The 25,761-nt window shown below is 37.7% G+C and overlaps 1 protein-coding gene across 3 annotated transcripts in view; it reads left to right on the forward strand.

The window, feature by feature from the left end:
• TRAPPC9 (trafficking protein particle complex subunit 9) overlaps positions 1 to 25,761 on the forward strand; it is a 441,139-nt gene that overhangs the window by 150,681 nt on the left and 264,697 nt on the right. For all 3 annotated transcript variants that reach the window (XM_014257635.2, XM_005516888.3, XM_014257640.2), the window contains one exon: positions 3,994 to 4,104. In XM_014257635.2, the coding sequence (XP_014113110.1) occupies positions 3,994 to 4,104 (111 nt within the window). The remainder of the gene's footprint in view (positions 1 to 3,993; positions 4,105 to 25,761) is intronic.

The following is a 25,761-nucleotide window of genomic DNA, read 5'->3' on the forward strand; positions in this document are numbered from 1 at the left end:
CACTTGTAACAGAAAATCTTGAACATGACATTTATGGAAGATTTTTCAAAAGCAAGCATCATGAACAAATCAGGAAGGTTACCAAAATGGAAAAACGTTTGGGTGCTGTGATTTTTTTAGTAGGCTGAGTTTATTGGACCAGACTTCGTTCCTTCCCATTAGATGGGAGGAAGAGTCAAACCCTTTCACAAACTTTTGTTCTGTGTCCTGGTGTCTGTACATGGCCCAGCACAGCTGGTGATGGTTTCATGTTGTGTGTTTGATACCATCCTAAACCACAAACCCACCCCACCCAGACAAAAACTGACTTACTCTGGATTTGTTCAACCCAAACCTTCAAAAGGAGCTGGTGCCAATGAAATGACCCCTAAAAAAGACTGGGAAGCCACTGGTGACCCTTTAGAATGTGTGAAATGTGGGGGGATGGTGTTCTCTGCCTTCTCTGGGATGAATAGTAAGTAACACCTACTTAACAAAACTTAAGAGGACTCCAAATCTATTCTCCTCAACCAATTAAATATTTAATGTGAGCTGTTACATGGTGGTGAAGAGTTTGGGAAAGGGAGAATAAATTGTGTGTATATGGATAAGTCTTTCCCATTTCCAGAAATCTGTGGCTTATGACTGGAGTTCCTTTGCCGAACATGTCAATAGGTCATTATGGTATATAATGTAATCAACTTTAGATCCATTTATTATTTTGAGTGTTTTAATTTTTTTTTTTTGTAAGTTGCCAGAGTTTATAAAAAACCTGATTTATAAAAACCTGATAGTGTTGAGGTCAGCATGAGTGGTCTAAGATTTGGTCAATTGACTTAAATCCTTAAAACAATTTGATGTCTGAAATTTTCTGGTAAAGAGTTTGGTTTAAGCAACACATTTCTGACTGCACTTAAATGTAGGAGTCCAGCAAACTCTTGCTGGAGTTCCTTTATCACACTTGCACGAACATGATTTGCCTCTCAAATCTCCTTTACTGACACTGAAATAGGTTCTTTAATTCCTGTCTTGCAAGGGATGGCCTTCTGTATGTTCTGCTGGAGGGAAAATTGATATTAATTATTTGTCTTTCTTGTTAATTCTTTGTTTTGTGGACCATTCATAACTCAGCATCATCAATTCTACACAGTCCTACTGATTGCAGAATGTTAAAGAAAAAAATAAAAAAAATCCTGCTAGTTCTCAGATCTTCAGCAAATTGTTCTTTAACAGCTTCAGGGTTTTTATGTTTTTGGTTTTTTTTTAAACTTTTTTTTTGTCATTACATCTGATTTTCCAGAGCTTATGCTTTCTTGGTTTTTATATTTGGATGCAGCTTCTGTTTGAAGCTTCCTGTTTTAATAAGAAACTTTTTTTTAACTTTTAATTGTGTTTGGTTTTCATTCCTGTAATAGTCTCTTTGATACTGTCCTGTATTTATTCTAAAGATCTAGTGCTACCTTTTTCTACAGTCTTAATGTTGCTTTCAATTCTTTGACACTAATATCTTATTCTTCTAAATTTTCAAGGTACTGTAATAATTCTTTAACTTCAAGTTTTATGTTTTTTTACCTAAAGATTTCCCTTGAGAATTAACGTAAAATTACAAGGAAAGAATTATTTCTCCTACATGTCTGTTTTGTGCAGTGTTGGAACAGGAAATAAGTATCATGGTGATGAATATTTTTTAAGAATTCATATTTGGGAATTTTTAATATCAGTGATGTTGTTTAGTCCTGAAGGGCAGCTGCTTCTGCAGGTCCTTCTTGGCATGAATTGTTTTATTTGCAAAACTTTGGCTCTGCTGCCAGAAGATATTGCAGGAGGCTTGAATGTTTTTTGTTTGGGTTTGCTGTGGCAGAAATAACAAATTCCTTCCATATTAAGTTTTTAAAACGAATCTACACTGGAAGTTGCTCTTCCAGAGCATCATGTTGTATCTACTGGAGATGCAGAGGTTGTCTGAGACTTCACTTGAGACTCTGTCCTACTCTCCCAGTGATGAGTTAGAAGCTGATAAAAGCTTTTCCCCCTTTTCTTTTCCATTCCTTTCTGGGAACTGACTAAAGCACTGCCCTTCCAGTTATTTCTCTCTTGTGAGTTCTAAGGAAGAAGTTTCTGACAAGAGCTACGTCTCCTTATTTGTTCTAAATTCTTGAGTTTTGACATGTTTGCTTCAGGCACTCAGCTGCCTTCCTGCATCCCCCTCTATATCCAATAGTCATTGGGGTTTTACAAAGAGAGAGAAATCTCTTAAAATATATATTAAAAAAGCCTCCACCCCCACTTTTGCTTTTTATTTTTGCTTGGTCCTGATTCCAGCAGTGCTTGCTGGTCTTGCAGTGCCTGGCTGCAGGTGACATTACTGTCACTTGGTGACCTAAACCTCGACCTCCTGGGCTTGTCCTGGGGGTGTTCCCACCCCAGGGATTGGCAAGACATTTCCTCCTGTGTGTGCTCTGGAAGGGACATCTTTGATTTTCAGAACAAAGTTGTATTATGGACCAGAGAACCTATTTCCAAAGTAAAACAGTTCTTAAACTCTTGCACCTCTGAGTTTAATAGCCTTAGGATTGGCATTTCAGTTCAGTTGTAAACTATTGTGCAGTAAATATAAATATAAATACAAATATAAATATGTGTATTTATAGAAATATTCTTGGTTGCCCCAGACACACAACACTAGCTTGATCATGCACAACAAACGATGCCTCTGACAACTCTCACCTCACCAATATTCCTCTTTCTTCCCCTTTGGGAATATTTCTGGGTTGTTCAGTAGTTTCTTGGGAAGTTTTGATTTTCATACAGATTGGTAAAGTGCTATTGCAGCTGTCTGATTGGATTTGGCATTTTTATACCTAGTTTCAATAAATTTTCATGTGTATTATATTTTTATCACCAATGCTGCTATTTCTGCTTATTGTCACAAGGAACAAAAGGTTGTAAATGAGAGTAAAATTTTCCAGAATATTAATTAGAATAAAATAATTATTGAAAATATAAACACTTAATTGTATTAAATAGTAACAAAATTAGTAAATTATTATTTTTATTAATATGAACACAATTAGTTTGTGTTTATATAAATAAAATATATTTATTATTATATAATAATAAATATAATAGAATAATTATATAATTGTTTTAATAATTCATTAATATTAACATTAACGATTAATTAACAAAAATAATATTAATATAATTAACATAATTAATAAGACTCATGAATTAAGACTCATAATTAAAACATTTATTAGAATGAACTTTTGCAGTAAGGTTTCTATTCTGCAACTTTTTCAGCATTATTTTCTAAGTTTACCAGAAATGCAGTTGTTGTATTTCTATCAAATGCATCTGGGGAAATTTGGATTTGAAGGATAGTAGCTGACAAATAATGAGTTTTTGTGTGAGAGAAGTGCCTGAGTTTGCCTCTTACAGAGGGGAGAGAGTTCTCCCTCTCAGAGTTCTTCTCAAGGTTAAGTGCTCCAATTGCCAGCTTGTTTTGGTCTGCAGGCAAGCCATGGAAATGGAATTTCTCCTTTACAATGAACTTAAACCAATTTAATTTTTTGCTTGCAAATTTGTGTTTTAAAATAGGTAATTTAAAATAATACAACTGTTTTGGTTTTTTTTTTTTATGTGAAGGATCAAAGAACTGAAAAATGTCTGTGGCTTTCTCCACAGAAGTGAATGTGAAAGCTGCACAGTGATAATATAGACAGGTGAACAAATGCTGTGGGGCTTGATGTTGTGCAGGTCAGAATTGTCATGGGACTGCTTATCTTTAGGATGTACCCTTCTGTTTACTTCTAGCAAAAAAAAAAAAAAGAAATCTAATTATCAGAAAGTTTATTTTAGTAAGAGATAAGGACATTCTTACAACTGGAGTAGGATATAAAACCTGCATGTGTGTTTTGCATATATATTTATATCCATGTATAAATACTAATTTTGATAGACATACAATGATATAATCACTGAAATTGTGCTTTTTTCCCTCTATCTGGACAGCACCCGGCAGTGTCACCTTCTTCTTGATGTCTTCAATTCCACAGAGCATGAGTTGACCATCAGTGCCAGGAACAATGAAGATTTAATTCTGCACGCCGGGGAGTGTCAGCGGTGAGTGCTAAAGGGCCCAGATCTAGCCCTATATTTTTTTCTGTACACAACTGACGACATTTAGGTGCCTGTTTTTCTTTTTAAACATTGTACACGTCGAAGAATATAAAAGTTTTGCTTTCTTGAAGGTGCATCACTGAGTTTTAGCAATATCTCAAGTCAATTTATCTTGGCTCTGCATGTAGTAGTCCTGAATATAATGAAATACAAAGCAGCTGGTACTGAGGTGTACAGCTCATTTAACTTCTGTAGAGTGTTTGAATGTAATTTCCATGTGCTTTGAATGTAATCCTGGTGTTAAAACCTGATCTCAGTAGTTTGTTATCCTTTCCCAGTTTTAAATTTTCTTTACCTGATTCCCCAGCCATTTCCTCACTTTTCCTACAAAGAAAACTACAGGAAAGAGAAGTAGAATTGAAGAAAAAGCAATTCTAATCTCTGTGGGAAAATATATTTCGGATCAAGCAGGCTGTTGTGGGTATTGATTCTTACAACCCTACTAGAGCGATGTACAGCTCATTATTAACCATTATTTGCCATTATACACCTGCCTCGGATTCCTGCTGCTGGCTGCAACCCAGGCCTGCCTGGTTAATCTACTTCAGCTGATCACTGCATCTGAATTCCAATTTCATCCCAGAAAAGGTGATAATGTGAAAAAGGGAGTCTTGCTTTTGGGTAGGGGCTCCCTGCACTGCTCTATTTGGGAGAGTCGTGCAGCACTCTAAGGTCTGCAACAGAGAAACTTGGTCAAAGAGAGATGTTTTCATGTCTGCAAATCCCTGGATGAGTATTAAGTTCAAAGTCAAACCATGTTAATTGCAAGGAATGCAGCTGTCAAAAAGAATTACAGGATAGGTAAGATAGTAAATTTGGAGTGCTTTTTGCCTTGGTGACTCCCAAAGCACAACCAAGTGGAAATGTGTTGACTCAAACTCAGGCTGAATTTTACTTTACCAAGCAATGGACAAAAACATCAGTAACATACAGTGCTTCTTCCTTACATTTGGAAAGAATTGGCTTTTTTATTTTTTAAAATGCAATCTAAACAGTCACCAAAATGTTCTTGTTCTTACCCATATTGTTTTATAATTTTATTTTTATGCCTTTTTTTTTTTTGGCATTGTTTTTGTAGTCTTCAAACCCCTTGAAATTTTTCATACCCAATTTTTTGGACAATATATAACAGATAGAAATTAAGTTACAAATCAGGTTATAAAATTTCTTTGCATCCCTTAGATTGAATTTTATTTTCATAAGAATTTAAATTTATATATCCTTAAATCATTACATTGTAATGGATATAAATCCTTTCAATAAGTCTTTTGAAACAGTCATTTATCAAGGGAGATTGTGTATATATTGCAGGTATTTAAACCTTTAAAGTTAGTTTTATTCTTACTGCAAAATGTGTTTTTAGTGTTGGTTTGAAATTGCACAGAGTTTTCTATGGGTTCTAAACTCATTTATTATCTGTTTCCTGAAGGTAAGTGCTTTTAATTGGAAAGTTGTGTATATGGCTCCTATGTTGCCATGACTTCTAATTTTTATCCAATGAATCTACTACAGAAAAGCAGGTGAAACATACACTGGGTTTTAAAATTAGCTTCCTGCCCCTAGAAAAAGGCTTTTATTGCTCTTTGGGGGAAAAAAAAAAAAAGAAAAAAAAAAAGGAGAAATCTTTTTCCCTTTTTCAGCAATGGCTCCAGATCTTTTCTTTTTAATACAGGGCAGGCATTCCCGGGAATCTGCTTTTGAACCAAGGTTTCCAACCCAAATATGCAAAGCTTTTCAATGCATCCCTCTTTTAGAGACTCCTTTTAGGATTTTTATCCTTTGGATATTGATTGTCATTAATGCCTGATGAATATTTAAAGAGAGGCTTTTCAATCAAGTTCAGGGTTTCTTTCCTCTTCCCTGTACCTTTTTGATGCTGTCCTCATTCTTAATGTTTGCTTCATTCTACCTTTATTTACATTACAACTTTTTGGCAGCTTTGGTCACTTTCTCTTCCTTTTGTAATTTTTCTCTCTCTGTTCATCACCCTCACTTTGAAATCTCCCATCCTGACAGAGTGGAGAAGATTGTTTTCTTCATCCCTGTTATTATTGTTATTATTGGGGACTAGAAGTGTTTTCATATTCTGTCTCCAGGCCCACAAAGAAGGATAATGCTGCATCCTGCTTACTCTGGCCTCTTTTGCTTCCACTTTGGATGTCTAGAAAGTAAAATAACTTCAAAGTTTTGATGTGTTGCTTCTCTTCTCTATATTACAGAATGGTCACTGTAGAATGTAAGTTTTTCCCTCCTGAGAGGGAATTTGCAGGGGATACTTGCATTGCTCCCATGGAAAATGATGAATGGTGATGGAAGTTCCTGGGTGTTACACTTGTTAGAACACCCTCAGCAATATATTTGATTTATAACAAAGCTGTACTATTGACCATGGTGCTGACAATGGGAAGGGTGAGGAGATGGAAACAGAAATGCCAAAGAAAGTCTGGGATTGTCAGCAGGTGAGTGCTGGCACTGCCAAATCTTTCTGAGCCCATGAAGGACAGTCCCTGCAATCCATTTTGTAGCATCCACATTATTTGATGCATTCCAACCCTGTCCTGTTCTCTGTCTTATTTGTATTCATGTAAAATGGATCAAATGTGTAGAGTACTGCACAATATTTTTATTTTAAGGTCTGAAAGGCAGTTTGCTTCAATTAACTTAGAGACAGGGCAATAATAGCTGCTACAATAATGCTGCATATGTCAGGAAAAACTGGTATTATGCTACTTAGAAAAAGAGACACCCTTTAGGCCATTAAAAGACTATCTGGAAAATAGATGCCTTTTCTACAGTAAGATTATTCTGCTGACTAGTGAAAATTATCATTTTAGCTTTCAAAAAAGCTTGAACTTACAATTTGCTGTACTTTTTAAGCTAATAACTGGGATTATTTACTGTGTGCATTGTAGCTGTTCTTGGAGATATATATAAGCAGTGTTTCTGAGAACTGACACTCTTTTCTCTCCATTTTAGGATATAGAAACATTTTGCTCCCTGTCATTTTATAGTCAGAAATGATAATTTGGGCTCGGTGATTATTTTGTTCACTCATCTTTCTGTCTTTCATCATGGCTGGTTTTGCAGACAAATGAAAGGATCAGTGTTTTTTCCCCCTATATCCCATCATAACATTAATTAGAGACTTCATATTCCCATCTCTGGTTTCTACATGACTTGAAATGTTCCTTTGTATCCCATTGTGGAATAAGTAGTGACATGTTTTAGTTGGAGGTCTTTTGTTCCCATGAGATTATCATGAGGAGACAAGAGAACCAAGATTCCTTTGGAGCAGAGAAGGAAGAGACAGGAGATTTGTCCTCCCTCTCCTGTGAGGTTGATTGAAGAAAAGAGAGGAGCAAGAATTTTGAACGGTCGTCTGTTGAACTCCTGAAAATAATTTTAGGGTTCGTTGCAAAGCTGAATTCCAACTCAAATTAATTTTTGCTGCTTTACATCTGCAGGATTTTTTTTAAACTTCAATATCCACAGAGAAATGCACTGGAGACTGGTGTCTTGATGAAAAGATGCCAGCCAAATTACTCTAGAGAAGTTCTGGCTGCCGTGAGTGATGCTGAGGTGTTGGCAATGCCTTCAGTTAATTTAAAATATCAACATGTTTTGTTCACCTCTCCATCTGAACCCATGACATGAGGGAAGCAAATTCTCTCATGTCTGCTATTGGAAAGTTCAGCCTCCAGAGATTTTTTCTGGACTAGTTGAGTCTCCAGTTTCTTGAGGAAGAAAATAGCTGTTCCTTGAAGCATTCAGCTGCACTGTTAAAGGAGTTTTGCAATGCACCAAGTGCAAGTGTTTTAAATGTAATCAGTGGGAAGTCTGAGCTTGTTTATCCCAGCAACAAGGTAATCAACAGGTTGTTCTGACATGGAAAGAATACAGCAGACAGCTCTTGGAGTGAATTGTATTCATGTCTGTGAACAAAATGTGTTGCCACTAGCAGTGATCTGAATTTATTGAAAAACCATAGGTACTGTAATTATTGTGTTTCTTATTTGATTATCAAACCATTAAAATTAAATTTCATGTCGGCCCTCATTTATGCATAAATAACTTCATAATTTATGGTAATAGATGTTATCTCATTATGTGCCCCAGGATATCTCATTTTGTACCACACACACCCTGCCTTGCAGTGGAACACCATTCCCATTCTGTGCACAGTGTTGGGGGACAGTCGATGCTGGGGAGGCTCTGAGTGGATCAGTCCTCTCCTCTGTCCTTGTGGGACAGCACAGCTGAGCTGGTGATGTGTGACATGTCCCCATGTGTGACACCCACAGCTGGGCTCTGCACATTCACACATTGCACTTTTCAGGCTGTTCTGGCCTTGGTGTGAGGACCATGGGGATTAAAGCTTGGGATGCCCAGGACAGGATTGGTGTGAGGAGCTGTGGAATGAAGAGCAAACAGGACAGACCGTGGTAAATGAGGAAATAGTTTTGTTGGTAATTCAAATTGAAGAGGCTTTTGTGCAAAATTTACAAGTTCTGGTGACTGCTGGTGACCCAGGGGTTGCTGATGTGAAAGAACATGACGGAATTTTGGCCTTTTCATTTTTTTTAATTGGAAGTAGCCTAATTAAAAATAAGCTGAAGAAATACTGCAGTAGGAAAGTCAGCTCTTGAGTTCAGGCTTCCTTTCTGGGTCAGCAGTTTTACCCTTCCTTTTAGCAGGGTTACAGGGTTAAATGAGTGTATTTGCTTACACATATACTCTACAGTAAGTTTTGGTTATTATTTTATAGTCAGCAGAATTATAGGTATTTTGTTCAGTTTTGCTAAGTGAACTTTTGTGTGTATTGACTTCACCTGGTTGGATTTTTTTTCTGTTACCTTCTAATGAGACGAGAATAATTAAAGAAAAAAATTATTATTTTAATTTTTATACCTTTCATGACATAGTCTGGTATTTATTTTTCAGAAGTCCTTTGCATGCATAATAATTATGAGAGCCATTTCTGCTGCTTAATTATTTGATGTAAATGCGTTGATTAATTGAGATGTGAAGTCTGTGCAGTGGTACGCTGCAATTTCTGCAGTATTAGTTAACAATGCACATTTTGGAAACACTTTGAAATAAGTTCTCTTTCAAAGGGAACAAGAATTAAAAATTCTTCCCTATTTTGAACCAAAAGTTCCCCCAATAAATTTATTGTCCATGTGTAAGTAAATGATGATTGTTATTTCTCAGAGCTGCCAAGTCTGTGTTTAATTTGTGTGTCTGTTTATGACAGGGCATGTTGTCTGTATGGGAGATTAATGATTTTTTCCATACATTGCTGCTACAGTTTATGTTTTAAAGACAAAGCTGCAATGATTAAGGCTTTGCCTGCTGTCAGGAGAAAATAAAATTTCACAGCAGTTGCCCTTGGTCTTCATGTTAAATCTATGGCCAGATGGATATTTCTGAGATACCTTCAAGTCAAATTGTATTAATTAAAACATGAAAATCACCCTTTGTTTGTCAGGACAAGAGTTTTCATTTTGTCTCTTATTTGACAGATTTTAAATACACTTTTAGTTTTTTTAAGGCTTGCCTTTTTCTACTAATAGCCAAATCAATCTTTAAACATAGTACATAATTTTGAGTGAATAATTAGCTATTTTCAACAAAAAAAATGGTAAAGGAATTGTTTGGGTAGGAAAGGGTGATACACCTAGCACTGGTCAGATCCACAGTATGAACCAGTTTTGATTTTCATATTTATTTCAAAGCATATTGCAAAAATTGGAGATGTTACAGGAGAATTCTGCAAAAACTATAGAACGGCAAAATAACAAACAATAATAAAAAAAAAAAAAAAGGAAAGAGAAATAGAAGAAGCAATAAAGAGAAATTTCAGTGTTGGACTGCTTTGTAGCTAAAGTACTCAAGGAATCCATTTGCATCCCATGAAAACCAGATGCTCTTTTGAGGTCCTTTCCAAGCTGGTCCCTGCCGTGGTCCTGGTTCCTTTGCAAGGTGTGAAGGCCCGGTGGGTGATCACAGGGGTTGAGAGTCCTCAGTGTGACTGCACTGAAAAACCCAAATGTGATCTGAGGAGAGGCAAATGGGAAGGGGGAATGATAGGAGAGAATGATGATATTCAGTTCTGGTCACACAAACAGGACAAAGAGGAGATCGCATCATAGAAGATGCAGGTGCCTGGTGAAATAAAAGACTTTGACTTTGGTTTGACAAGCACAGTAAAACTTAAAGGCATTATTAATGCATTGTATGAAGTGAAGACAGTGGAAGGCTCTCTTATAAAGGCTAAGGGAAGTGAACAAATGAATAACAAATGAACTTTGAGCTGTCTGTGAATGCTTATAGAAATGAAGAGATTTCAGGTCCTCAGGCATCATCAGACCACCTCCCTCCCAGAGAAGTGGAGGCAAAGACCTTCACAAAGGCTGGTACTGAGGTGTCACCCATGGAATTGCCAAAGACCTGCCTGCAACTGCCACAATTCCCAGCTGGAATATCCTTTCCAGTGCTCTATCCCTGTAATTGATGATGAAAACAAATGCCCTTGTAGGTTTTGCAGCAATATATTCCCGTTCTTTTCCCTGTCCTGTCCCCAGTGCGATATCATCCCTTTCTTCTGAATAGTTAGGATGTATTTCCATAGGGAATGTGCAGACAATCTATTTCCTATGATTTGCATTTGAATCTAGTATTTGTTTCTGTCAACAAATGTATATTTGAGCTCAGGTGAACCTTCCTTCTCCAGCTGCTGGCATGAAGAGCTTCCTTTGGGTTGGCTTTCTCAGGCTTGTCTGAGAAAAGGGGGGTTGTTTCTCCCCTTCCCTCCCTTCCCCAAAACTCAATGTATGGATTATCTCAGTCCTGGGATACTGCACTGGGTAGGCAGCTCTTTCTGTATTACCTGACTTTCTGTAAGGTTTTTTCTTTTTCCACTTCTTCATTGCTTTTTTCCTAAATCAGGGGTGACTAACTCTCTGGATCTAGCCTGCATGGCAGTTCTTCTGACCTATCTGAACATTGCTTTGGCCTCAGAAGACCCAATTTGCACTGTTTATAGTATTTTGTGTATGCAGCTGGGGAAACGGGAGCTTTGTGAGCGCAGGCCAAGTTTGTCTCTGACAGGATTTATTAAGTTTAATAGGGTACAACATAAATGTGGCTGGATATTTTGGCCCTTACACAAAATATCACACAGATGTAGCACCAGTTTGATGTCCCAGTTTTAAATGAGCTATAAATCATTCAAAATCCAACCAGTCACCTTCATTTTCCCCTTAAATCCTAAGTAGATTACAGGTTGTAGGACTTGCTGAGTTCAAAAGCTGTCTCTTGAAAAAAGTCAGAGTAATTGATTTCAGGATTCAGATTTAGAAATTAATTTTTTTTAAAAAAAAGAACTATTTTTTTTCTCATAGAAGAAACCAGACTTTTTACTTCCTTAATTTCTTCAATACTTGGAAAAAAGTATTTATTTATTGGAATTTTTGGGTGCTAGGCACAGCTGTGGAAGCATTTGGTGAAGTGCAGGCCTGTTAAAAAAATTGACTGAAGTGATAATACTTTTTAATTGGATTTTCATTTTATTGCAAGGTATGTGGAAGAAAAAGTAAGAATGTAAGAAAAAATATAATTGTTTCTTTTGTTTGATAGCAATGGAACAATAAGATAAACAGGAAAAAATGCCTCTTTCAGAAGGAAGTCAGAGCTGAAATGACTTGTTCTTGCCCTTAATTCACACATATTCAAACCAATAAATTCAGACCATGGTTTGAGAAAATCATGTTTTACCACTGATGGGTGGTGGAAAAAAGTGGGGGATGAAGATGAACATTATCAACCTTTCACTGTGAATTAATCTCCCTGCTAGAATGAAATACAAAAATACCAATATTCCCAGGAAGAAAAGTTTCCATGGAATTTTGAGGTTTGTCTTTTTTCCAGTAGGTTTTCTGAACATTGAAGGAGAAAGGAAAGTTATATTAATCAACATTCTATTTTCTCCCCACGTTTGTCTGTATTTCTGTGAGACAGATACTTAATCAAAATTTCTGTTTTGTCTCAAACCTGCTCAGTGGTCAGCACACCTGAGATACTCTGTTGGCTGTCTCTCTTCCTAAAATCTGTGTGAGGAATCTGGGAGTCCTCAGCGAAACGATGGCATACGACCACGACGCAGAAAGAGGAGCTCAGACAAGTGGGAGAGTGCATTTGTACAGCTCCAGCACAGTTGGCACAGCCCAAATTTCTGTCAGGCTTGCCTTGCAGTGTCAGTTCCCTGCAGGCTGCAGAGATTGTTGTTGCAGAGGTTGTTTCAGAATTCTTTCTTACCCAGTGGGATGCAGCAGTGCCCAAGGCAGGGCAGGCAGAGGGAGCTGCCCTGAGCTCTGTGTCTGGATGGGAGCAGCAATGCAAAGAATAATTTACTTGCCTGGTGCTGTGCTGCAAATTTGGGGCTTCATGGCCAACTTCCAGGTTTGAGGGGATACCTCCAGAGAGACCTCCCAACCTACACTATTGCTTGATTTGAAAATCTGCCCACTCCTTGATAAAACTTGCTCATTTTTCCCAAAGCCAGCAGTGCTATGGACAGGTGTCCATAGGAACTAGATCTTCTGTCGCTTTCTTTCATCCATCAAGACTTTCTGTCTTTCCAAAATTTGTCCTAATCTGGCTTGAGGCATGTTTTACTCTTCTCTGGAGGACAAATTTTTTCCTTAGCCTTTTTTCCTCTTTTTATCTGCTGTTATAAATGGCATAGTGCCAGTTTTTGATAAGGGTTTGACCTCCATACTCATGTCTCATTTTAAGCAGTGTTTTATTGTGAGCAATGTGAATTTGCAGAGTTCTTCTCCAGGGGTTCAGTTAGGTACAATACTTTCTCTGCTCACTGTCACCTGAACCTGGTGCCTTTTATGTTCATCTAACAGATGAAAAAAATCTGTGGAATTCATTTGCTTAATAAATTGCTCTTTTGTGATATTTGGACACATTGACAGAAGGAGTGAAGGGTATCTGGATGCTACCTGGACCCTTTAAAGATTGCAGGATAGAGTGGTGAAGGTAACTGAATAATTTTAGTGCATTTCCCAATTAACCAGCATCTTTATTTTTTTGTGGAAAATCTCCCTAACACATTTCAGGTCGTTTTTGTTTATGCTGCCAGTAAAAGACCGAGCTTTTGGGTGTAGGTGCAGCTCCAGGTCACACCTGGTTTGATGCATATCTGTAGATAAATAGATTAATTTAAACCATAGCACTCCCTGTATTTAGGAGCACTTGGCTGTGTTCTGTGGCTGTGGTGACACAGTGGCTGCGTTAATGGGATGAAAGAAGATTGTCTTGAGTGGCTGCCAGTTATGTCTGCCTTAATGGCCAAAGGATTTATGAAAGTTACACTCAGATGTTGCCCAGATTTGGCTTTCTGCCTTCTCTCTGATGTTCTGTAAAAGATCATGATGGTACAGAATAGATTTCCTGAAGTTGGAAATTAAAATATCCAATTTCTATTAATTTGTTTTAGATGATCAAAAGTATAATTAAAATATCTGGTTTCAGATATCTTCAAAGATAACACTCATTTGAAATTAGTGCTTCATCAGCTTGAATTTATTCCTCACTCTTGACATCCATTTAATTCTGCCTTCATTAACTGGAAACAAAAGCTAAAACAACAGTGATTTGAAAAGATCACTGAAAGATGTTAAGTAAATGCTGTAGTATATAAAGCCAACCTTTTATGACATTTTAATTTTGTAGTTACAACTGTGTCTTCAGATGATGATTTGGAAATTTTGTTTTCTTCCCCCCTCACCAATGCCACCGTAATTGGGATCAAAGGCAAAAAGTTGAAGTATTCTTTGGAATAATGGAAAGATTTATAGGTCCTGAATTAAAAACCAAAACAAAACAGTATTCTGCTAAGTTTGAATACAATTTGTGATTTGGCCTATAAAAGTATCTAATCTTAGCAGGGAATGGGGGGATGTTAAGTCTGTAATCTTTCTTCTTCAACCTCTTTTTCTGTCCACTCCAGCCCACTCTTCCAGTGGCTGAATCCTCCCCAGCTAGAGCTTCGCTGTGTTTGAGGTTTTCAAAAATGCATGCTCTTTCTAATGTCTTTTAATAACAATGAAGAATTCTGCTCTAGCTTTGGATTTTTAAAGTATACTTTGACAATTCTGAAATGAGATCACTGGGAATTGTTTGATTTCCTGGCCTTCAGTGGGAAGGCAGCTCTCAGTCTGGATTGTGTAGTACCTTGATTTCTGCCTTGTGCAGGAGGTCTGTTTAAAACCTCCATGTAATAATACACTTAGCAAATAACTCCTTATCTTATATAGAGCTTTCAGGCTATGAAATATCCCAACATCATGGAAACATTCCAGATTTGATATGTCAAATAATAAGTACCCTTAGGAAAGAGGGTGACATGCTGAAGAAGTCTAATTACATGTTTATTTCAGTTTTATGCATACAGGTGCATTGAATAAGTGTACTGAACTAGGAAGGAGCAAAGAGGGCTTTATGAAGGGAAGATGTAGCTCATAAATCCATTAAAATTCTCTTCAGGAATTAACAAGCTTCTGGGTGTGGAGGGTCTGATTAATTCGATTCTTGACATGGGAAAGAGTTCCCCACCAGAAGCTGATAGATAAACCAAGCTGCTCTGGGATAGGAAGGGAAAGTTATTAATTGGTTAAGAAAGGGAGTAATAACTTGTAGAGCTCAGGTCCCCATTGGAGCCCCTCTGGAATGTGGGCTGGGCTCTGAACTGCTCAGCCTTGTTTGGAGCTGTGTTGGGAGAAGAGTGAGCAGAGGGCTGGGAAGGTCCCTGGTACTGGACTGTAAATGAGGGAGCTGATGTGAGGAGTTACAGATGACAAGATGATGAATTGTCAGGTGAACTTTAGTCTTAATAAATCTAAAGTGATGAACAGGGTGGAAAAAGCATCTGAGCTTTAAATAGTGAGCTCAGGGCTGCCTTTTACCTTAGGAATTGGATCCAGGTTTTAATACATCTGTGAAAATCCTACCTATGGCTCAGTAGTGGTTGAATACTAAACAAGCATCTTTTTGAGCAGAATATTTTGTATCAGCACAGGCCAGGGTGTTTTCACTTCTTAGGAATGATCTCATCAAATGAGAAGATGATACTTGAAAACCAAGTTGAAAGGAAGTGCTAGGAAAAAATTGTTTGCAGAAGGGAACCTGATATGAGAGAGGAATTCAATGTTGCACTTGAGGGGAAAAAGAGAAAATAAAAGCAAGCACACATGGTGAATAGGAGAACGAAGTATAAAAATATTTCAAGTTTAATACTCCAAGATGATTTGTAATATAATTTATTTTTTCCCTTGCCCAATTACAGGGTAAAGCTTTGCTGGTTGGTGTAACTGTTGTTAAGGTGGCTAAATGAAAACTGATTTATTGATTCTCATCTTCACAAACTGAATTATTTACTTTTTGGTGAATACTTTTGCTATTGTCCACAGATTTTTTCCTGACTCCTAACCTGAAGGTTTCTGGAGTGTTCCCACACATGCAGTTGTTGCAGGATTTGCACTGCTGAGGAGAGGAGCTGTTTGGAGGTTGTTTATAGTAGATTATTTTGGGATGGAATAGAGATTTTCCTCACCAATGGCAGGTGCTCTTCTGGGTACTTCAAATACTCTAGTTCTCCTCTCCCTTGCTGCTCTTCTCCTCAGAATCTTCTTCCCCTTGATTTGTGCTGATGGTGGTTTTAGGTCTGTGCTTTAACTGAGAGGGGAAGGCAGTGGACAAGCAGGAGAGCAACCTTTGCCATAATATTTCTAGTCAGCTGAAAGAGTTATAAACTACATAGCAAAACAGTTACAATCTGGTTAAATTCAGTATTTGTTGCAGCTAAACTCGGTGTAGCAGAATAGAGTTGGGCCAGCGGTTTAGTGTGCCTTTCATTGAATGAAAACTTTTTTTTTCCTTCTTATCTGTATAAGTCTCCAGAAACAAAGCTTCTTTTGGAAAGAATCTACTGAGTCATTGCTTGCATGAGGAAATTTTTCTTTCTAAATGACTCCTGCTCTAACACTTTGCTAGGACAGGAGTATTTTTACTGAAGTATTTATTCATTGTCTTTTTTTTTAAAGTTGAACCTGAAATATGTGTCAGCTGTGCAGAACACATGGCAGAATATTATTTCTGTTAATAGCTGGCTGTGAAATGTGTGATAAAATCCCAGCCATGGGATTATCTCAGCTAAAACCTTTGCCTTTGACAAGTGAGGGCCTAACATGTAAATTATACTCACCACCAAAGTTTCCTTCCAGGGTTACTTCATCAGGGAAGCTTCTCAGCCCTATCTTTTATATCTAAATTGAGTTAATGAGTTGTGCATCTCCTGATGAGTTGGCAGAGCTTTTGCAGCTTCAAGGAGATCTAACACCTGCTAATATCAATGCAAAAGCTTGGCTGCAAAGTTGCCAAACCCTCATTTAACCTATTTAAATCACAAGCTACCATTGATCTGGTTTTCACAGTGCGTTCTCCTGAGTGCTTTGGGCTTAGATGTATTACTTAAAGAAAGATTTCCGTATTTAATTTGCAGTGTTTAAAAGGAGAGGAGCTGCTTCTTTAGCAGTGAGAAAGGGGAAAAAAAAAATGCAGTTTAGTAATTTATTGATAATTAAGAAGAGGCACGAATAAGGTTCTTTTACTGCATGAAGATTCAGTTTGGTATGAACGAAACCAGGCTTGATCAAGGAAAAAAACTACTAGTGAAAAGCTGCAGTGAGGTGTATCTATGTTAACAGTGAAGGTAGGAGCTGTCACTGACACTCTATGAGCCAGGGCTATTCTTGTGGGCCCAGCACAGCTGAGCTACCACTGACAGCTGGCCCAGGCCTTGAGAAGGGTGATGGTGCCCAGGTTTGAGATGGGGGATGGTGTTGGACAAACCTTTCTGTTCAATTTGTGGTTTGAAATCATAGAAATGTAGAATGGTTTGGGTTGGAAGGGACCTATAGGATCATCCACTTCCAATCCCTGCCATGGGCAGGGACACCTTCTCTCTCTCAGGTGGCTCCAAGACCCATCCAACCTTGAACACTTCCAGGAATGGGGCATCCACAGCTTCTCTGGGCAACCTGTGCCAGAACCACCCACATCATAAGAGCCACATTCCTTACATCAAATTTAAACCTGCCCTCTTTCCATTTAAAACCACTGTCCTGTCACTGCAGTTTTGGTAAAAAAATCTCAAGTTTTCTCACATTCTTTTAGGCACTGGAAGGTGCTCTGAGGTCTTCCTGGAGCATATCCAGGCTGAGTTCCCCCAGCTTCTCCAGCCTGGCTCCAGAGCAGAGGGGCTCCAGCCCTCTGAGCATTTCCATGGCCCTCGTTTGGAGCCTCTTGAGCAGGTCCACAGGTCTCTCATGTGCTGGGGGGCCCAGAGCTGGATGCAGCACTCTGAGAGGTACCAAGGAGTTGCAGCAGCACATATTCTATTGTTTTTTCACAGTGCTGAAATATGTTATTTAGGGTCCTGATGGGAACTGTCATTTTGTGTGCACTGTAAAAAGTTAATCCAAGCTTGTCCTTAATGAGGATGCTTGTGGTGGCAGTGACAGCCCAGATTTGAAATATACTTTTGTTTGTAAACACTGGAAATGAAGTGGATTTTGTGTAGAAAAGGGAGAAACCTTATTATTTTTTTTAAGCTGTTCACTCTTGAGTACTTGTCTGTGTGTATTTGGAGAAAGTACCAAACATACATCTGAGATAGTTTTCATCTAGTAAAATACATTTTTAAATTATAACAGCTGCACATTGTATTGGCAAATAAGAGAATTGATGCAAGATTTTTCACAAACATTTTTCTTGTTTTTTTACTCTAAACCTGTGTCTATATCATTTTCCTAGGTAAAAACCTTTCACTCCTTGGAGTTTTTGGATGACTTGTGAGTTAGATTTATTTTTGCAAAGAGTAGGCAAAGTGTGGGCAATGTTTGTAAATCTAACCTGTTCAGTTTGGATAAATCTTAGACTGAGATCTTAACAGTTCAGTGACTGAAGGACTGGGGAAAGGATAAAAAATTGAAAAAAATACACATATTAAAGCTACTTGAGTAGCAGTTTATTTTCCTGCTACTCTTTGAAAAAAGAGGGCAGGGGAGAAAAGTGTCTTTAAATAGCCTGTTGGGCACATCTACTTGCTTGTGTGACAGATACTGCATTTCTCATTAGAGGTACCTTGCAAGTGCTCATGGTCACCATAGTAACTATATTGGAGTTATACCTTAAATTTATCCTTATATAATTTATCCTTTATACTTATACCTTAAATTTATCCTGACAAAGGTTACTGTGGCAATTCCTACTAATTGGCTTTTTTTTTTTGGCTGCTGCTATTTTTAACTCATCCCCTCCTCCTCCTCTATTTAAGTTCCAGATCCTAAGTGGAATGAATTGGCAGAATTAGTGAGAAAACACTTTACAGGGTAGGACTAATTGGCAACTAAACTCTGTGTTTTGTTCCTCAGTGTGGAAAAAAAAAAAAAATCTAAATCATAACTTTCAGTGGTAACTAAAAAGTTATCAGATTTGTCCTCCAAATGTTTTGATATGAAACAATATCAGTGCTCTTGAGACACGGTTTGCTTCATGCAGGCTTCTACTATTGTTTAGTATCAAATATTAGTCATGTTGTTTATTAGCAGATATTACTACCAGCAGAGATAGAGGGAAACAAGCCATATCCTGAAGAGCTGAAAAGCTAATTTAAAGTAAGCCTCTAATAAACAGAGGAGTTAGCCCTGTGCTGTGCTATATTGGTACCTGGGACAGGTGCTCTATTGGTACAGATGCAGCTCCTTGGCATCTGCTGGTGCAGAAGGTTGAATTAAAAAGTTATTCATAGGCTGATGATAACATTGTTTAATTTCCTGTAGGTGTATTAGAGGACGACTGCTACATTTCCAGTGGCTAAACAGTCTCAAATTTAATTGCTGGATTGACACCAGTTCCAGTTTCCAGGCCCAGGACTGAGACAGCAGAGCAGTGACTGGATGAGCGCTCCCAGGGTCCTCGTTCCATGGGCAGAGAGGAGCAGCCAGAGCTGGAATGGGGCTGTCAGGGACTACAGCTGCTGATAGTGGGGAGGGAACAGCTCAGTTCTGCTGAATTTCTGGAGAAATGTGATTGCAGTTATGGAAAGGTACAAAATGTGGCTGTAAGGAAGACAACAGAGTGGTAGGACAACAGATCATGGCAGTGAGGAGATGGAGAGGGAAGGGGAGGGGAGGGGAGGGAAGGGAAGGGAAAGGAAAGGAAAGGAAAGGAAAGGAAAGGAAAGGAAAGGAAAGGAAAGGAAAGGAAAGGAAAGGAAAGGAAAGGAAAGGAAAGGAAAGGAAAGGAAAGGAAAGGAAAGGAAAGGAAAGGAAAGGAAAGGAAAGGAAAGGAAAGGGAAGGGAAGGGAAGGGAAGGGAAGGGAAGGGAAGGGAAGGGAAGGGAAGGGAAGGGAAGGGAAGGGAAGGGAAGGGAAGGGAAGGGAAGGGAAGGGAAAGGGAAAGGAAAGGAAAGGGAAAGGGAAAGGGAAAGGGAAAGGGAAAGGGAAAGGGAAAGGGAAAGGAATTCTCAGTTTTTCAATGGGGTGCAGGACACGGATGCATGTTCAACAACTCTTCTACACTCAGCCCATCTCTGTGTGGCAGAGTTCACCCAGAGGTGCAGCCAGCAGTCACTTGACATTTTTCTTCTTTTTGAGATGTAAAACTCTTAAAACTTCACAACCTTTAAACACTAAGCCTTCTCATTTTAATACCAATTCAGTCCTGATGTAGATCAGCACTTAAATTTACCACAAGGCAAGCTTAAAAGATGTAAGAGATGTTTATTCATTGTTGACTCTGAAGCACTAAGGATGATGCATTCAATTGCTTTGAAGTCCAAGAATAATGCACTGGAACTGGTTAGAACAATTTCATTTTCTTCCCATGCTTCCTCAGCAGAAATTTACAAGGACTGTAATTTCATGCCTGGGAATGGGAATTTGCTACGAAGCTAGAAATTTTAAAAATAATTAAATAATGGAAACCTGGGAATTACATCCATCCTCAAGGGCTCTGCAGGGCTGTGTTTCACTTACTATTGTTTTTTCCTGTGTATAACTTTGAGCAGAAGCCTCTTTTTCAATATAAAACCAAAAAAAAATCTGGAAGACTGTCATTGGCTTTCAGGAATTTTAATTCTTCTTTAGCATGAAGGATAAGATGAAGGATTATTCTGTGCTAAGTAGATGGACGGGATTTATATCTTGTTGACAGTAAGTCTGCCTTTCATATAATTTAAAATGACGTTAGCAGAGCTTTGTGGGATCCAAAGTTGGTATTTTGTCACTGTGAAGCCAGTTCAATGGGTTTTGCAGAGCCCTCATTCTCTTCTCTGAGAGAGATCCTCCTATTGGATCCTACAATTCCTGGCACACAGTTGAGCTTTCTAGATTTTCCTGTATTCTTCACTTGGAATGTCTGAAAAAGAGCAGAATTGAGAACTGGCATTTTGCTCATTTTTTGGGAACTTCGGTCATTTCATCTAACAGGGTGACCTGGGATAACAAAGTCCCTCTCACATGACTTTTTTTACCCATATGCTGTATCTTATTGAAGAGATGCAAGGTGTGATTTGGAGCCTGAGAGACCAAATGGGGAGTGATATTCTGGCCTTGGGCAGGAAAGTATCCAAGAGCAGGAGCACAATCTGCTTCTCTGGGTTTGCTGTACTGAATTCACTGCCCTGGCAGCAGCTGAACCTGAACTGCCTGAGTGCAGATGTAAATACACAGTGAAAAAATACAGTGAGACCAGAGCTGGATATTGGATAGAGCATCTTCAAGGTTTCCAGAAGTTTTTAACTTTAAATACATCACCAATGGTGATCTGAAATTTAAATGATGACTTGCAGTCATGTGGAAAATTACAACATTGTTCAAGACAAATAATTTCTTCCAGTGGTCAGTCCTGGAAATACCTGAGCCCTGTTGGAAATCTAAAATTAAATGCAGGTTGAATAAAACAGCATTCACATGCTGTGATAATTTTTCAAGCTTTTGAGGCATTTAAATTTTAATTTTATGTAGCAAATTATACTCATTTGCTGCTTAGAATTTGTAGCTGAACACCTACTGAAGATTTTTTCTTATTCTGTTGACTTTTATATTGTCTTGACAAGACTTTTTGACTATGGTTTTTTGTTCTCAGCAGTTTTATATTTTCATTTTGATCATAGATCCATTGGCAGTGGGATGCCTTTTCCCGTGTGTGTTTTCTCCCTGACACGAAGTGATTCTGATCAGTACTTATGTTTGAACACTTACTGTTGCAGGAAGTACAAAAGATTAAGGGATAATACAAAATTATGGAAAAGAGGAAAATAGTAATTTAAGTTGTAGCAGCAAATGTTTTCTCATGTATTTCACTTAAGCGTGCAGAAGGTATTTAATAAGTCATAATTACTGGTTTTATTATTATTGGAGGAAGTAGAAAAAGTTTCAGTGGAAGTTAGTCATATACCTGATTCTAAAAGAATTTTAGTTTACCTACCAAAAGTGTTAAGTGTGTTTTTTTCAGATTTTGCTTTGCAGATTGTGTTAAATTCTAGACCTGGATATTTCAGGAGAACTAAGCAGATTTAGCAACTGAATGAAGTGCTCATGCTGTTGACACAGTTCTGTGCTTTCTTGCAGTGTGAATACAGTTTATGAATGGCTCACTGTAAGAGGCTTGTGAAAGCTCATGCATGGAGGGTAATTGTCTAATAAAATCTGCAGCAAAAATGCAGTTGTTTAAAATTACATTAAATTTTATTGTCATGTATTAAAGTATGAAACATATGCTCCTGACAGCTTGAGCCAAAGTTTTTTCTTCATCTATCATTAGTGACAGTAGATGTAGTTTCAATACTCAGAAACTTTAAGACCATTTTGGTTTGGATGTGAATGCTCCATCAGAAATGTCAATGGAATGTGTTGTCCCAGCATCATTCAGAGTCTTTTAGGTTGGAGTGGACCTTTTGAGGTCAGATAGTGCCATGCCCCTACTCAAGCAGGGTCACCTAGCAGAGGTTGAATCTGCTGCAGTGCTGTGCAGAACGCAGTGGTTGCTAAAATTTCTCAGGGGGAAGGATTTTGACCAAATGCTTCCTGTGCTTTCCTTTCCCTTCCTTTTTTTTTTTTTTTTTTTTTTCCCTTTTTTCTTTTTTTTTTTTAAATGAAAGATTCTGAGGTTTTACCTGCACCTGAGACAAGCTGTTATATTGACTGTAAGGAGCACAGTAACTTCACAAAGAACAGAATCCCAGTATTAAGTGTACTGTTTCTCTGAAGGACTGAGTTTCCTAAGACATGATTCCTTTTAAGCTGCTGTTTCTCTCTGCTCCCATGTCTTTGAAGAGCACTTTTAGAAGTCCAGGCATTTATCTCTGCCTCTGATGGGACTCAGTCCCGGATGATGAAAGGGGTAGGAAGGGTCCCCACAGAGCAGCTGATGAGGGACTTGTGTAGATGCTGGAAGTCCTCCCTGAAATTACAATGATCAAGGAAATGTGGTGTCTAGGAAAAACTGGCCCTTCTGGTGTCTAGCCTGATGTCTTCTGACCCTTACTTTTTCAGATCTGTTGCTTTTAAAAAGGGATTGTTTTGTTTGATGGTTTTTAATTTTTTTTCTTTCCAAGATAAAAAACAGTTCCAATATAATGTTCAGTTTCTTTCACCTCTCCCTTACCCTTTTAAAGGTGGTTTTGTTGACATTGTTGATTGGATATGAAATCTCCCTTGCCTTTTGCCTAGATCCAGAAAATCTGGAGATACTTTCCCTTCTATCATTCTCCCTCTTTCATGGGTTTTCTCTTCCCTAGCAAAGACACCTCACTGGTTTGAAGTATCTTAAGGGGGAATTTTCATCATTATCAGATCTTAAAATCAAAGTTCTATCTCCATTTATTGGCAAGCTTCTTGCAATTCCCTTTAATCCAGATGTGACCCGTGTCAGAGATTGGTGCCTCACTCTTTTGCAGACTGTTATAGATATATATAGATATATAGATAGATGGATGTAGAGACATATCTATGTATACATTCACAATTATATTTTCACACTGAAGGCTTTTGGGTTTTTTCTTGTGTATTCCTTACCTTTCCTATCCTTTATTTGAGGAATGTTGAAAGAATATTAGAAAACCAGAAGCTGCTTTTTTAGTTCACAGGTTTTGTTAAATGTCATATAGTAATTAAAAAATAATTAGAGTTGCATAACTTTAAGGTGAATTTTTAAAGTGTAAGTAAATTTGTCACTTTAAAATGATGGCAGTGCTTGTGGTGGATGTCTGATCTCTTAGATGAAAAATTATTAGGGTTTTAACTTTTTTTAAAATTCCGAGAGATATCTCAGTATCTCAGTACTGTTAAAAGAAAATTTGGGTTTGGTTTAAGGTTTTTTTGTACCCTCTTTTCTGACAAAATATTTTACTTTGTTTCACTGAAGAAAAACTACAAATAGGTTGTGTCCATCTGTGCATGAAGACTGAACAGATGCTCATCAAGAGTAAAATACTTGAATCTTAAAGAAGTTAGCAGGTTTTCAAAATTATTTTATTTACAAGAACACATTCATGTGGCATCCAAATTATAGCTAAGCGTCACAGGCAGGATGCTTGAGGAAACACAAGCAGTGCAGATGTCTTTTTCTTTAGTGAAGGTGACATAATAACCTCCAAGTGTAGTGTTACAGAGTACCTGAGAGATTATTTGCTTTGCCTTATTTGGAGCATTTTGAGTATTTTAAGCTGGCTGCATAACAGAGAAACATATACAGGAATAACAGAAATAAAACATTAGACTAGATTTTAAAGAAAAAAAAATCTTCTTATTTAGGCATGGAGTACTGTGGAATTGTTTAAATAGAAATGATAGAAATTGTAGGAATTACTCAGCGGACATGAGATTTTATTCTTCGCAGTAGAAGATTTAAGGCAGTGGAGTATTCTATCTTGTTCTTCAATTCAAATGATTGCAGATGGAATGAAAAGTAAAACTGAAGAACATAGAATATAAATTTTTGCCATCTCTTTGGTGTGGAAGATCAGTGCAAGTGCTTGGCCACCTTTAGAAATTTAATTTGTCCTGGGGTCTCAGTTCTTGCTCGGAAGAAGAACAGATCCCACATTCCTGATTTCCCTACTGGAATTTGGTGAAAGTTTTAGCCTTGGTGGCTTCACTGCATGCCAGGTCCAATTAAATACTGATTTAGCCACAATCCTGCATGCAGCACGCCAGTAGGAAGTTATTTCAGTAGAATTTGGTGCCTAAGGAACATACACCAAATCTGAGGAATGAGTTGTAATTTTCTATTAACCCTTTTTACTCCGATGAACTCCTTGAACGATTAGACTGAAACAAGTCTAGTTTTGATTTAGGCTCCCAAAAGTTCTGTCAGTTCCTGGCAAGCCCATCAGTGATGCCTTACAGGTGCCTTTGGGTGTGTTGCATGCTTTATTTTAGCTCCATATTGACTATCACCACTACTGATTCCATGAGAAGTGTGCAATTACAATTCCTTGGTTGCAAATACATTGCATTAAAAATGTGCAGTGAATTGAATATGCTTTTCTGAATCCACTGAAAACCATGCTGAGAGCTGATCACTTGGAAATTCATCAGTTTTCAAGTCTGGTTCAAATCATGCAAATTAAACTTATTCACTGCAAAGTGTGGTGTGTAATATGTTTACACAGAAGTTACACTCTTGCACAGGCATAATAACCTACAGTGTTTTAAAATAATTTAATGTAAATAATAAATATTATGGCAATATTCTGCTGCTTGGCTGGGATTTTTTTTTTTTCCTTAATAATCATCCTTCACTGTTACACATGTATTTCATTGTTTTTTAAGCATCTTTCCTTACTTCATTTCAGAAATAAGTCTGTCAAGTTTACAAACCCAGTTGTTTTCTTAGAATTTAAAGCAAAACTAATTATTGTCAAAGATCTTGAATAATGTACAAAACATGATAAAGAAATAAATTATATAAACCTGAGGGAAACAAAACTTGACTTTCCAGAAGCAGCTTTAGAAAGCATTAATAACATAAACAAGATAAAGAAGCAGTTATATGCCCTTCCAACTCAGAATGTCTGTGGTCTGGAAATAAAGATTAAATATATCTGAAAATAACGATGCAGATGGTCATATTTGGTGTTGATGAAGTGTACAATTTGTAATCTTTGTTGAGACTGTGAAATGCAAGAAGCAGTAATTAGATTGGAGAACATGAAATACTGATCTAAGGAAATAAATTTCAAAGTTTGTATAATATGTTCAGTCATTTCAGAGTTTACACGCAGAGATTCTGGCCAGGGATGGAGAACACAATGCTGGGAATTCTTAGACTGGAAAGAAACTTGCCTTTTAAGGTCACAGTCTAATAATGTGGAAATGGAGAAAGAAAATATGAGTGAAAGAAACGAGAATATAGGAACCTGGGTTCCTGTGCCACAGGAAGATCAGTGAAATTGCAGAAAACATCAGTACAGAAGGGTTGATTTCACTGAGGGCTTAAAGTGCACAGCATCCTGCTTTGCTAA

Source organism: Pseudopodoces humilis, chromosome 1 (genome assembly GCF_049639895.1).
Source record: "Pseudopodoces humilis isolate 2021_Gansu_Grassland_sample_001 chromosome 1, ASM4963989v1, whole genome shotgun sequence".
Taxonomy (NCBI): domain Eukaryota; kingdom Metazoa; phylum Chordata; class Aves; order Passeriformes; family Paridae; genus Pseudopodoces; species Pseudopodoces humilis.